This window comes from Rhinatrema bivittatum, chromosome 19 (assembly GCF_901001135.1).
Source record: "Rhinatrema bivittatum chromosome 19, aRhiBiv1.1, whole genome shotgun sequence".
NCBI lineage: Eukaryota > Metazoa > Chordata > Amphibia > Gymnophiona > Rhinatrematidae > Rhinatrema > Rhinatrema bivittatum.
In genome coordinates this window covers 23,141,802-23,155,533 of record NC_042633.1, presented here as the reverse complement: position 1 = coordinate 23,155,533, position 13,732 = coordinate 23,141,802, and the positions used below count along the sequence as shown (strand labels likewise).

The following is a 13,732-nucleotide window of genomic DNA, read 5'->3' as shown; positions in this document are numbered from 1 at the left end:
CAACATTAAGGTGGGGGAAGGTTCCCCCTTCCTATAGAGCCTCGCCCAGGCTTCCCGCTGCAGGACAGAGTAACACACTCAGCAGCTGTACGAAAAGTTCTTTATTTTAATCTCGTGCCACACATATCAGACTGCGGTGACCAGGAGCAGCAGAGTCTCCCACACCTCGGGCTCCTGTGTACAACAGTAGAAAGGGGGACAGACCACGCCGCTAATCGGGTCAGGCTCTGGCTGGAAACAGGCGCTCACAGTTTCTTCAGCCACTCCAGGCTGGGCCCCAGCTTGTCGGTGGGGTGGCTCGGGATGTCTGGCATGTTCCCGTCATCTCGGAGAGGCACTGAAGGAGAGAGAGAGAGAGAGAGAGAAGCAGCATGTAACCAAGAGTCACTTCTATAAATAAAACACACACACACAAAAAAGTCTGTCCCTTTTTCCATAACTGGCACAAAAATCTAAAAAATGACTCGCTCTTCCCTTTAAAAAAAAAAAAAAAAATAGGATCATTAGCATTTGCTGCTCCGCTCGTCTCCCAAAATCCTGCCCACTTCAGTTTGCAGCAGAGCGCCGCCACCCCAGCCTATCCCTTTGTCAGCTCGCTTAACCGCACAGCGAGCGACATGTAGACTGTACCCCTTTGACCCATGGCCTGATAAGGGGCTCCCCCATACCTGGGTACGTGTAGGGCACCGCCTTGTTCATCATGGCCGAGTACTTGGTGTACGGGCTGATCAAAGGCACCACCATAGCTGAAAGCAGACAAAAAGCTCAGCTTAGCAACTGCTCGCACACAAAGATCCCAGTTTCCCCTCACGCAGAGAGGGCTGCAAAGGTAGTGGGGTTCTTGCCGGTGCACATCCTTACGAGTCTTGCTGCCAGTCAAATTGCCCTTGGCAACTTGCTCCTTTAAATATTTAAAACCCACCAATAGACCCAGCACCCCTAGCAGCTGCTGGGCACCGTTTGAGCTCATGGTACCGGCACAGAAACCACTGGCTTGTTCTTCATTAGGGTGCCATGATGCTGTTGATTTCATTAGAGTCAAACTGAGGCGTCCTGTGCTTGTAATGTACTTAAGGATGCCTGAAACCTCATTTTAAGATGCTCCTTGCCCTCACAAGCGTTTTCCAAACATGAAGCAACCTGCCTCTAGGCCCCAGCGCCTGTGATTCTTGGATGCTTTCAATGGCTTTTCCCACCATCGGGAATAATCAGATAACTCACCCAGAACGCCGACGGTGACAGCAACAGTGATCACAGGCTCCTTTGCCCAGGCATTTTTGAGGAACGCAGCAATTCCTTCGAGAAGAAAGGAGAAGGTTTCTTACTGTCAATTACTCTACCCATCTAACCCCAGCTGCCCTCGAAGCGAGAGCATGTGGCCCTGTAAGCCAGCAGTGCCCTTGGCATGGAGGGGGGACTGCTCATCAAATCCCAGACTCTTCTCCAAGCTGCAGCAATGAAGGAAGAGATGGACAGGCTCCAGCTCTTGCCATGGACTATCACGCTCTAAGCGTGAGACATCACCCTTCCTCCATTATCAGCAAATCCCTGTTCTGAGCGTGAGATATTTACCCTTTCGTGAACATTATCAGCATCACCCTTCCCCGCTCTGAGTGTGAGATATTACCCTTCTCCGCTCTGAGCGTGAGATATTACCCTTCCCCCCAATATCAGCATCACCCTTCCCCGCTCTGAGCGTGAGATATTGCCCTTCTCCCAATATCAGCATCACCCTTCCCCGCTCTGAGCGTGAGATATTGCCCTTCTCCCAATATCAGCATCACCCTTCCCCGCTCTGAGCGTGAGATATTGCCCTTCTCCCAATATCAGCATCACCCTTCCCCGCTCTGAGCGTGAGATATTGCCCTTCTCCCAATATCAGCATCACCCTTCCCCGCTCTAAGCGTGAGATATTGCCCTTCTCCCAATATCAGCATCGCTCTGAGCGTGAGATATTACCCTTCTCCCAATATCAGCATCACTCTTCCCCGCTCTGAGCGTGAGATATTACCCTTCTCCCAATATCAGCATCACTCTTCCCCGCTCTGAGCGTGAGATATTACCCTTCTCCCAATATCAGCATCACTCTTCCCCGCTCTGAGCGTGAGATATTACCCTTCTCCCAATATCAGCATCACCCTTCCCCGCTCTAAGCGTGAGATATTGCCCTTCTCCCAATATCAGCATCACCCTTCCCCGCTCTAAGCGTGAGATATTACCCTTCCCCGCTCTGAGCGTGAGATATTACCCTTCTCCCAATATCATCACCACCCTTCCCCGCTCTAAGCGTGAGATATTACCCTTCTCCCAATATCATCACACCTCCCTGCTCTAAGCGTGAGCTATTCCTCGCCCTCCTCGCCCCGCTAACGCAAGAACCCCGATATCACCCTCCCGCCTCTCCTTGACAGTCACTCACTGGCCGCCATGTTGCTTCCGACCCTTCCGTCGCCGACCGAGGCACGCGGAATGCCGGGACTTGTAGTTTTGGCACGTAAAGAGCGTCTTTATTCCCCCCGAGAACAACTTTATTGCAAGTGAAACAAAAACAACAACAGGTAGGCTCTGCGCTGGAAGATAGAACTAGTGCCCGTCTGAGCGGCAGGAAATGGGAATACTGTTAAAACAATATTTTATTTATGAATAAAATAAATGTTAAATTTAAAAAAATCGAATAAATCACAATTAAGAACAGTCCTCGTTTCCAGGATCCAGTCTTACAAAACGTGTGGGGCTTCGTATTTGTTGGCAGAGCTGTGCACTTTTATTTTAATTCGAATTGTTTTCAGCATCTGATCTCTCGATCTCTGCATTTAATTAATTATCGTGGGGGGCTGCTGCTGTTCATACTTATAGGGCGGGCCGTCTGGACCAGAGCAGGTATTACAAACCGACCAATCGGAAAGTAGCGCTAGCCTCGCTTCACCAATAGCAAAGAAGCTTTTCTATCCGCTTTTATTTCGCGGCAATTGCTCGGGACTAGTGAAAAAAAATGTTTTTGTTTAGCTTTGTATAAAGACGACTTCTTTCTTTAAACTAGATCAGGAGGACTGCTGCAATAATATTAGCAGCCGTTTTCAAATGAATGATAAAAAATGAAGTCTCCACGTCAGTTGTTGACTTTTCTTTTAATTCCTGATGATCTGTTAGTGCTCCAAACACACATTTCACATCTTCAACCAGCATACTAGGCTACATGTGGAAAGAGGGTTGCTCACATTTTGTGAAAAAATGCGTAGTACACGCAGGCCTCTTAATTTATAAAAATAAAAAACAAACAAACAAAACAAAACACGTTGTTCTTAGCCCTAGCCTAGTATGGGATGTTTGTAGGGTTGCCAACTGTCCAGTTTTGGACCAGACAGCCAGGTTTTCAGGCATTCTGTACGGTGTCCAGTCAGAAGTACCGACCGGATGCTAAAGGTCCGGTTTTGCAGGTGGATCCTCCTTTTTCCCACAGCAATAACATTTGCGGAAAGCGGGCGCTGATTTTTCCGCGCACGCATGGTGCCCACAAGGGGGGGGGGGCCATGCAATAAACAAATTAGGGGGTCGCACTAGCAAGGAGGCGCTAGGATCGCTAGCGCCATCTTAGCGCCTCCTTGCTAACGTGACCCCGCGGTTACCGGCAGTCTGCCAACCGGCAGACCGCCGGCTGCAGTTTTCATTACTGCAGCCGGCCGGTTATGAAAACCGACGCCGAGCATATTGGCGTCTGTCTTCTTTTCTTTTTTTTTTAACTTTAAAAAAAGTACAGAAAAGCAGTTTTTTCTGTTTTTCTGTACCTTTTTTCAGTGCGCTCAGCCTGCTCCGGGCAGGCGTTAATACCTGAGCGATAAATGTGCTTCTCAGACACACATTTATTGTTTTGCATTTGGAGTGAATGAGAAATAGCCTCATTCACATGCATTTGCATGTGACGAGCGCTAACTCATTCACTCCGCGTCGGACGCGCGTTAAATAGGCACTAATCCCCCTATTGCATTAGGGGGTGGATTAGCGCACTGTTTAACCCGCGTCCGCCAGCGGGTTAAACAGTGCGCTGGGTTGAGGCAGGTTGGAACCTATGGGAGGAGAGCTGTGCTGTATCCCTGCCTCCTTTCCCGTGCTGTGATTGGACAGCATAGGGAGAGGAGATGATGCACAGCACAGCCCTCAGGCTTGAAGCTATGAGGTACTACCTGAAGCTATTGCACCACACACATGTGGGAGTGGTTGTGTGGTATCCCAGAGAGGGGAACTTCATCCAGACAGACACGCTGCTTCCTCTAAGGGACCAGGGGCTTTCTGTGGCTGGGGAAATCAGATCTGCCGCTCATCGCAGAATGCAAGGAGGGGAGGTGTCTGATGGATCTTCGAGAAGCAGCTGGAGTGTGACTCAGTTGGGTGACTCAGGGCGGCAGGGCAGTGCACGGGGTTTCTTGCAACATTTCCTGAACGCCAGAACTCCGGCAGGATGTAGGGTTGCATGAAAGCATTGGGGCACAGCCGCTAATGCATGCGGCGGACTACAACGCAAATTGTGGTTGTTAGGAGATATTGCGAGAATCCAGAAAGGTAGTCATTGGGAGACCGTGCCGGGTGTACACAGGGCGAGTAGTTGGATCGGGGTACCGACTGTAAAATCACTGTGGTAGGAAGAAAACAAGTGGAAGAGCTGAGATCACCAGTCGAGTTCTAATCCCACCTACAAATCCTTCCCAGACTGGACAGTGGGGAGAGCATGAAGTGGCCGATGCAATAAAGTGCGCTCAGCACACAGGTTATCAAGCAGTTGGACGCGCGTTTTGGATGCGCTAGACTAGCACCCCATGCAGTAAGGAGATTAGCGCGCCCAAAGAAATGCGTAGCCGATGGCTCCCATCGCATGTAAATTCCATGCAGATGAGGCTATTAGCTATTACCCCCTTTGATGCAGAAAATCGCTGAGCGCCCAACACGCACTTTTTAACGCAGCAAAATGAACTCCAGCCCCAGAGGTGGCGTTAAGCCAATTCCACCAGTCAAGGGCTCTTGAGAAATGCAAAAATACTGTTCTGTGTGGTTCCTCCTTCTAAGCATCGTTGCGATACTTAAGATCTACTGCTTGCGGCGTTCAAGATTAAAGGAATAATGTGATGTAAAAAAAAAAAACCCAGTTTCTGGACGTACAATATACACGTTCCAGGCCTGTATACTGGGCGAAATCAAGTGAGGCGGAATAAAACGGACGCTCGTATTGAGCGCCCATTACGATCGTGGGCGCCCAGCCGCGTCTCCTGGGGCCCCCGCTGCATTCGAGCCCTAGGAAAGCCCAATGAAACAGGCACCTGGTTTGGACGCACGTTTTTACGTGCGTCCTATTGCATCGGCCCAGGAGCTCCCCGCTGAGCAGCTCGCCTCGGCGTTTCTGGGTAAATGCAATCCCTGCTATGCCCCCTGCCCGTCTGTGGGTGCCGGATTCAGGCGTCGACAGGGCCTCCTAGGCTGTCCTGTCCCCGGCCCGAGGAGGAGCCCGCTCCTGCTCGCCTTAGAGTCATACAAGGAGGCGCGTAGTGGCAAACCAGGCCAGCCAGGGTTCAAATCCCGCCTGGCCTCCTGGTGACCTTGGGCAAGCCACTTCACCCGCCACTGCGCTGGGTACAACTTTAGATGGACTCCTGCAGTACCCGAGCGTAATCTGCTTTGAAGTGGCCCGGAAAATTGTAATGAAAACGATAGTTGTTCCCTCCTCAATGAGTGCGAATGCGGAAAGAGCTGGCCGGATGGTGAGTCTTCAGGGATTTGACCCCTGGCAGTTTATGCTTGTATGTCTTATTCTTATCCCTCACTGCTGTGACTTTTCGACTGGGCATCCTACGAAGAGGATGAAATCACTGGAAGGGCCCTGCCCTCCTGCCTCGACTCGGCCCACGAGCCCTGATGCTGGGCCCTTGCGGTGGCTTTCTTTGGTCAGCAGTTCCTCTTCAGGGTGTGTGTGTGTGTGTGTGTGTGTGTGTGTGTGTGTGTTTGTGTGTGTATATATAAATAGAGGGCGCGACAGATCTCTCTCTCTCCCTGCATCCTGCTTTCCTGGACCCACGATGCTCCTCCGCGTCCCTGCTCCGCTCTTCTCACGTGAGTCCTCTAGGGTCTCGGATTCCTGCCGTGCGGCCGCTTCTCGTCCCTAAGGCCCCTCGGCGTGGCCCCCAGCGGGCTGTGCAGTTTTGTTTTGTTTTGCCTTATCTTTCAATTCTCTTTCTGCATTTTTTGAGATTTCTGGTCTGCATTACTGTTGACATTTTTTTATTAAGTCCATTATTGTAGAAGTTATCGGTTGCTTCTCTCTCCCAGAGCAGAGTTCGGTGATTTCCTCTTTTTTTCCCCCCCCCCCCCCCCCCCCCCCCTTTCACGTCAGTCTTCCTGCTGGCAGCTGCTGGGGCCGCCGCTGAGAGCCCGTCGCCCGTCTCCTCGACGCCCTTTCTTCTGCCTGCCTCCGCCCCGCCCCCGGCACCCTGGCCGCCGGTCCCCGGCACGGAGGGAGGACACGTGATCAAGCGCCCGGCGCCGGAGGGCAGCGGCGGGGGCGGCTTTGTCGAGCCGTCCCGGGAGGGGGCCCCCGACCCGGCGCAGGCACTGAGAGCCCCGGGGAGGGGCCGCTGTGCGGCGTTCGCCCTCCGCCACAGCGGCCGGTACCGGTGCCGTTATCAAAGGAGGGACGGGGAGCCCCCCAGCAGGCCCCCGCTGAGCGAGGAGGTCGGGACCTCAGCAGGTGAGTGTGGGCAGGCGACAGAGAACTGCAGGCCAGATTCATCTTTTCAGGTGGGTTGGGGTTATGGCCAGCGAGAAGCAGGCAGCCGTCTCGGGGGTGAGTGCTTTCCGGGAAGGAAGCATTTCTGAATCAGCTGTGACATGAATTACAACCCTACTTTAGGAAAGAAACACTTTACAAGGCGAAAGGTCAACTAATCAGAGTCAGTGCTTTTCTTTCAGTGATATCTTCCCCTGTACCAGCTTTTCTATCAGATAGAGCTGGGGATTAGAGCTCAGGCACAGGGAGATACAGTGACTCCCCCCAGGCTCACACACAGAGAGTCAGTGACAGAGCCAGGGATTAGAGCTGAGGCACAGGGAGATAAAGTGACTCCCCCAAGGTCACACACAGAGAGTCAGTGACAGAGCCAGGGATTAGAGCTGAGGCACAGGGAGATAAAGTGACTCCCCCCAGGCTCACACACAGAGAGTCAGTGACAGAGCCAGGGATTAGAGCTGAGGCACAGGGAGATAAAGTGACTCCCCCAGGGTCACATACAGAGAGTCAGTGACAGAGCCAGGGATTAGAGCTGAGGCACAGGGAGATAAAGTGACTCCCCCCAGGGTCACACACAGAGAATCAGTGACAGAGGCAGGGATTAGAGCTGAGGCACAGGGAGATAAAGTGACTCCCCCAGGGTCACATACAGAGAGTCAGTGACAGAGCCAGGGATTAGAGCTGAGGCACAGGGAGATAAAGTGACTCCCCCAGGGTCACATACAGAGAGTCAGTGACAGAGCCAGGGATTAGAGCTGAGGTACAGGGAGATAAAGTGACTCCCCCCAGGCTCACACACAGAGAATCAGTGACAGAGGCAGGGATTAGAGCTGAGGCACAGGGAGATAAAGTGACTCCCCCAGGGACACACACAGAGAGTCAGTGACAGAGCCGGGGATTAGAGCTGAGGCACAGGGAGATAAAGTGACTCCCCCCAGGGTCACACAGAGAGTCAGTGATAGAGCTGGGGATTAGAGCTGAGGTACAGGGAGATAAAGTGACTCCCCCCAGGGTCACACACAGAGAGTCAGTGACAGAGCCGGGGATTAGAGCTGAGGCACAGGGAGATAAAGTGACTCCCCCCAGGGTCACACACAGAGAGTCAGTGACAGAGCAGGGGATTAGAGCTGAGGTACAGGGAGATAAAGTGACATCACCCCCAGGGTCACACACAGAGAGTCAGTGACAGAGCCGGGGATTAGAGCTGAGGCACAGGAAGATAAAGTGACTCCCCCAGGGTCCCACACACAGTCAGTGACAGAGCAAGGGATTAGAGCTGAGGCACAGGGAGATAAAGTGACTCCCCCCAGGGACACACACAGAGAGTCAGTGACAGAGCCGGGGATTAGAGCTGAGGCTCAGGGAGATAAAGTGACTCCCCCCAGGGACACACACAGAGAGTCAGTGACAGAGCCGGAGATTAGAGCTGAGGCACAGGGAGATAAAGTGACTCCCCCCAGGGTCACATACACAGAGAGTCAGTGACAGAGCAGGGGATTAGAGCTGAGGCACAGGGAGATAAAGTGACTCCCCCAGGGTCACACAGAGTCAGTGACAGAGCTGGGGATTAGAGCTGAGGCACAGGGAGATAAAGTGACTCCCCCAGGGTCACACACAGAGAGTCAGTGACAGAGCTGGGGATTAGAGCTGAGGCTCAGGGAGATAAAGTGACTCCCCCAGGGTCACACACAGAGAGTCAGTGACAGAGCAGGGGATTAGAGCTGAGGTACAGGGAGATAAAGTGACTCCCCCAGGGTCACACACAGAGAGTCAGTGACAGAGCCGGGGATTAGAGCTGAGGTACAGGGAGATAAAGTGACTCCCCCATGGGTCATACATAGAGAGTCAGTGACAGAGCTGGGGATTAGAGCTGAGGCACAGGGAGATAAAGTGACTCCCCCAGGCTCACACACAGAGAGTCAGTGACAGAGCAGGGGATTAGAGCTGAGGTACAGGGAGATAAAGTGACTCCCCCCAGGGTCACACACAGAGAGTCAGTGACAGAGCTGGGGATTAGAGCTGAGGCACAGGAAGATAAAGTGACTCCCCCAGGGTCCCACACACAGTCAGTGACAGAGCAGGGGATTAGAGCTGAGGCACAGGGAGATAAAGTGACTCCCCCCAGGGACACACACAGAGAGTCAGTGACAGAGCCGGGGATTAGAGCTGAGGCTCAGGGAGATAAAGTGACTCCCCCCAGGGACACACATAGAGAGTCAGTGACAGAGCCGGAGATTAGAGCTGAGGCACAGGGAGATAAAGTGACTCCCCCAGGGTCCCACACACAGTCAGTGACAGAGCAGGGGATTAGAGCTGAGGCACAGGGAGATAAAGTGACTCCCCCCAGGGACACACACAGAGAGTCAGTGACAGAGCCGGGGATTAGAGCTGAGGCTCAGGGAGATAAAGTGACTCCCCCCAGGGACACACACAGAGAGTCAGTGACAGAGCCGGAGATTAGAGCTGAGGCACAGGGAGATAAAGTGACTCCCCCCAGGGTCACATACACAGAGAGTCAGTGACAGAGCAGGGGATTAGAGCTGAGGCACAGGGAGATAAAGTGACTCCCCCAGGGTCACACAGAGTCAGTGACAGAGCTGGGGATTAGAGCTGAGGCACAGGGAGATAAAGTGACTCCCCCAGGGTCACACACAGAGAGTCAGTGACAGAGCTGGGGATTAGAGCTGAGGCTCAGGGAGATAAAGTGACTCCCCCAGGGTCACACACAGAGAGTCAGTGACAGAGCAGGGGATTAGAGCTCAGGTACAGGGAGATAAAGTGACTCCCCCCAGGGTCACACACAGAGAGTCAGTGACAGAGCCGGGGATTAGAGCTGAGGTACAGGGAGATAAAGTGACTCCCCCATGGGTCATACATAGAGAGTCAGTGACAGAGCTGGGGATTAGAGCTGAGGCACAGGGAGATAAAGTGACTCCCCCAGGCTCACACACAGAGAGTCAGTGACAGAGCCGGAGATTAGAGCTGAGGCTCAGGGAGATAAAGTGACTCCCCCAGGGTCACACACAGAGAGTCAGTGACAGAGCCGGGGATTAGAGCTGAGGCACAGGGAGATAAAGTGACTCCCCCCAGGGTCACACACAGAGAGTCAGTGACAGAGCCGGGGATTAGAGCTGAGGCACAGGGAGATAAAGTGACTCCCCCCAGGGTCACACACAGAGAGTCAGTGACAGAGCCGGGGATTAGAGCTGAGGCACAGGGAGATAAAGTGACTCCCCCCAGGGTCACACACAGAGAGTCAGTGACAGAGCCGGGGATTAGAGCTGAGGCACAGGGAGATAAAGTGACTCCCCCCAGGGTCACACACAGAGAGTCAGTGACAGAGCCGGGGATTAGAGCTGAGGTACAGGGAGATAAAGTGACTCCCCCCAGGGTCACACACAGAGAGTCAGTGACAGAGCCGGGGATTAGAGCTGAGGCACAGGGAGATAAAGTGACTCCCCCCAGGGTCACACACAGAGAGTCAGTGACAGAGCCGGGGATTAGAGCTGAGGCACAGGGAGATAAAGTGACTCCCCCCAGGGTCACACACAGAGAGTCAGTGACAGAGCCGGAGATTAGAGCTGAGGCACCGGGAGATAAAGTGACTCCCTGCAGTCTAGGGTCACACATTTAGTGGTAGGCAAGATTTGAATTTGCATTGCAGGAACGCTGACATATAATGTCTATATCGTAACATCATGCCTTAAAGCACATGTTGTTGAGGGTTGTTTCATGCAACTATTTTTCTGTACACTCAATACAAAAAAGGAGGATGTATTATGTTCTCTTTTATGATTTTTAAAGTGTTAAATAAATTAACCTTATCAACTCTTCACATAGGAACAAATACCATCAGTATTAGTGCAAATGGAATTTAATCCATCGCCTCTCGCCACGCAATGGGCCCCAGGCAAATTCAGCGTTTATTCAAGCACTTGGTATATAATCATTTGGTATTGTTCCTTTATTTATTCCAAAACAATTTTTTGATTCTTATCCACTAAAAATTTTTTATATTTTATTTTCAAAATTCATTTTATCCCAAAAACCCAAAAACTCATTTATTTGTGTGTTTCTAAAATCTCATATACTATCCTTGCATAAATTAAATGTCCACCGTCATTTAGTTTGTTCAGTCATTGAAATCCTAGCATGAGATCCTAGGATAAATTATACTTAGCCCCACTGTAGATGTATTGTTTCTCAAATTGTCCCGACATGGGCCATGTTTCGATAAGGTTAATTTATTTAACACTTTAAAAATCATAAAAGAGAACATAATACATCCTCCTTTTTTGTATTGAGTGAATTCGTAGGTGAGGATTTCTAGCTTCTGGTGATTGACTATTTTTCTGTAGCCATAAAGGTCCAGACTCAACAAGACTTTTTCTCCCGTTCTGCATCTCTGGGGGAAGGCTTGGAAGAAGCAGGCCTAACATGAGACAAACCACAGTTTGGATAATTGGGGACCCCTTGACTCCTCTCGCCAATGGGGCCACTGCAGTTTCTGACAATTCTCTTTGCTTTCTCCACACTTCACAGAAGACTACCCCAAGCCCTCGATATCGGTACAGCCCGCCAGTGTGGTTCCGAAAGGGGGAAGCTTTGCCATCCGGTGCCAGGGTCCCTACTCGGGCACCAGGTTTTCCCTGTACAAAGGCCGGATCCTCCTGGAGGAGCAGGACCCCGACAGGTGGCCCCCCTCAGCGGTGTTTCTCGTCCAGAATGCCAGGCCTCGGGACGGAGGGCGGTACCTCTGTTACTACCACACCGTGTCCGAGCCTTTCGTCTGGTCTCAGCCCAGTGACGTGATGGAAGTGAAGGTGCAAGGTAAGGCCTCCAGGCCTCACATCATCAATCTCATCATCATGGCATACAGAGGCTGTAAATAAAGCAGTAACTCAGCCGGGGTCCTCAGATTCAGTTTGATTTCAATTTTTGGTTTTTTCAAATTTCCGATGTTAAGGTCACCAAGGTGTAGGCTTACACATTTCCTTCTCTCTGCTCCTTTTGTTTTCCTTTTTCTTCTTCTTCTTTCTGCTGTCCTAACAAGACCTATCCCACCAGCCTCCTGTTTTCCGAGAAGCACCGGGGACCGGATCGGACATCGTGAATTGTTCTGTTCCTGCAGGATCGGCAGGGGGGTGGTTTTATTTGTACATAGACAAGGACCCAGAACCTCAGGCAAAGGTTCGAGCCAGTGGAGGGCTTGGGCTCCTCGTCCCTGTCAACCTGACTGAACTGAATCTCGACCCAGAGGAGAGGTACAGCTGCTCCTTCAGGCAGGAGGAATTGGATTTCCCTTCAGATGAGGGCCTGGGACGGACCGAGGCTGTTGGCCAAGGTATGTCACCTCGAGACGGTTACCTGGAGGAGACGGTTCAAAGGTTGTGTGGTGTGGTGCTGGGGCATTCCAAAGCTCTCCAGGGCTCTGAGTTCTAATTCAGAACTGCATTCCTGTACGAAAAATGGCAAGAGATCACATGACTATAGTTTAGTGACTCATGGAGGCAGGGGCGGAGGTAGGTGATTTGTATTTAGTTACAACAGAATGATTTGGTTTTCCCTCCCATTTCTTTGCCCAGTGCTCCTTGTGATCATCCTACAAGCCGCCCAGTATTTGTTTACAGGACATCCAAAACAAATGCACACGAAAATGATGTTTTGTTCATGCAAATCTTTGACTCACTGTATGCAAATCTATCTCATGCGTGTTCGTCATGGATATTCTGAAAACCAGACTGCTTATTTATTTATTTATTTATTTGCATTGGGATGGGAGTGGTGGATGGGTCTGTTGGATGAGGTTGAGTCATGTTAACCGCATTGCGCTCTCCGCTCATGGCTTTCCTCTTGTTTCCCCCCCCCCCCAAGACCGGAGAAGTGATTTCACGGAGGGCAATGTGGTGCGCATGGGCCTGGCTGCAGTCCTTTTGGTCCTGTCTGCGCTCCTCGTCACTCACGCCTGCCGGGGAGAGAGGACGGCGGAGACGACGCAGCAGCGAGCGAGAAGTTGGGCCCGGGCCTGCCTGAGGCGCGACATCCCTCGAAAGGTCGCGATTTGAAACGGGCTCAACATGCTGCCCACAGCCAGAGCATGGAAGATAACTTTTGACGGACGGGGAGAGAGGGGGTGGGGGGTGGGCAGAAGAGCGCCCCATGCTACCGTTACAGTACCAGCCTCAGCCACCAGATGGCAGCCCCTGAGTAAATTCTGCCCTGGAAAGATAAGGAGCCGAGGCTCCGCTCCCCATCTCAGGACAAGAGCAAAGCTATGCACCCCAGCCAGTCTCAGTTACTCCACTTTCACCCTCTGGTTCTCCAGAGTCATCGATTAGTGTCAATAAAAGTTCAGTAAAACCTGGTCTGCATGCTTGGAAGAGTGACACCTCCGGCGTCTTCATGCCAAACCTACGCTAGGCTCTCTGCTCTCATAAGCCCAGGCCTGAGAATCAACTTTTCAATAAGATTGGGAGGGGGGGGGGGGGGGTGGTACCAAACTCAGCCCACATTATCCCTCTCTGAACACTGGGAAAGAGTTTATTCAATCTTGGGGAGGGCTCAAGCATCCACAGGACTGGAACCTATCATCAGTATGGGACACAATTCCCTGCAACTAGAGCTTCCTTCAGTTTTCCTGCCTCAGGGACATCCCTAGGGGTGGGGGTGGGGGGAGTCTAATTGGTTCCTTCAGCTCACGGGGGAGGGGGGGGGGACTGAGGTGTAGCAGTCTGATCCATTATGTGCCTCCTAGTCTCCGGACTATGGTAGGGCAATAAATGCCTTGGGACTCTAAACTGTAGGAGGGAGGTTAAAGCGTAGCGCTATCTTCCTAGTGCATCGGTGCTTCACTTTCACACCCTCCGCATCTGTGCTGCAAGGCCTGTGTGCTCAATGCAGCTGGGAAGGGAAATCATTCAGGAGCGTGACACCCCCCCCCCCCCCTTGAGAAGGTGGGTGGGG

At 52.0% G+C, this 13,732-nt stretch overlaps 2 protein-coding genes across 2 annotated transcripts; one reads left to right on the top strand and one right to left on the bottom strand.

The window, feature by feature from the left end:
• Positions 1-86: 86 nt before the first annotated feature.
• Positions 87-2,562, bottom strand: NDUFA3 (NADH:ubiquinone oxidoreductase subunit A3). Its single transcript, XM_029584773.1, has 4 exons — positions 2,420-2,562; positions 1,222-1,296; positions 669-746; positions 87-337 (listed from the first exon to the last, which is right to left on the bottom strand). The coding sequence occupies exons 1-4, from the start codon at positions 2,427-2,429 to the stop codon at positions 246-248; spliced, it is 255 nt and encodes an 84-aa protein (XP_029440633.1). The 5' UTR covers positions 2,430-2,562; the 3' UTR covers positions 87-245.
• A 3,465-nt stretch (positions 2,563-6,027) lies between these two features.
• On the top strand, positions 6,028-13,133 carry LOC115081164 (platelet glycoprotein VI-like). Its single transcript, XM_029585672.1, has 5 exons — positions 6,028-6,096; positions 6,377-6,730; positions 11,312-11,599; positions 11,823-12,113; positions 12,644-13,133. Exons 1-5 carry the CDS (start codon positions 6,063-6,065, stop codon positions 12,832-12,834), a joined length of 1,158 nt encoding a protein of 385 aa, XP_029441532.1. The 5' UTR covers positions 6,028-6,062; the 3' UTR covers positions 12,835-13,133.
• The last annotated feature ends 599 nt before the right edge of the window (positions 13,134-13,732 follow it).

Coding starts and splice junctions, on each gene's coding strand:
- LOC115081164 (XM_029585672.1), top strand. CDS start 6,063: ATGCTCCTCCGCGTCCCTGCTCCGCTCTTCTCAC. Junction 6,097..6,376: donor CCCTGCTCCGCTCTTCTCAC/GTGAGTCCTCTA, acceptor CTTTCACGTCAG/TCTTCCTGCTGGCAGCTGCT. Junction 6,731..11,311: donor GGAGGTCGGGACCTCAGCAG/GTGAGTGTGGGC, acceptor CACACTTCACAG/AAGACTACCCCAAGCCCTCG.
- NDUFA3 (XM_029584773.1), bottom strand. Junction 747..1,221: donor TGTCACCGTCGGCGTTCTGG/GTGAGTTATCTG, acceptor GTCTGCTTTCAG/CTATGGTGGTGCCTTTGATC. Junction 338..668: donor GGTGCCCTACACGTACCCAG/GTATGGGGGAGC, acceptor TCTCTCCTTCAG/TGCCTCTCCGAGATGACGGG.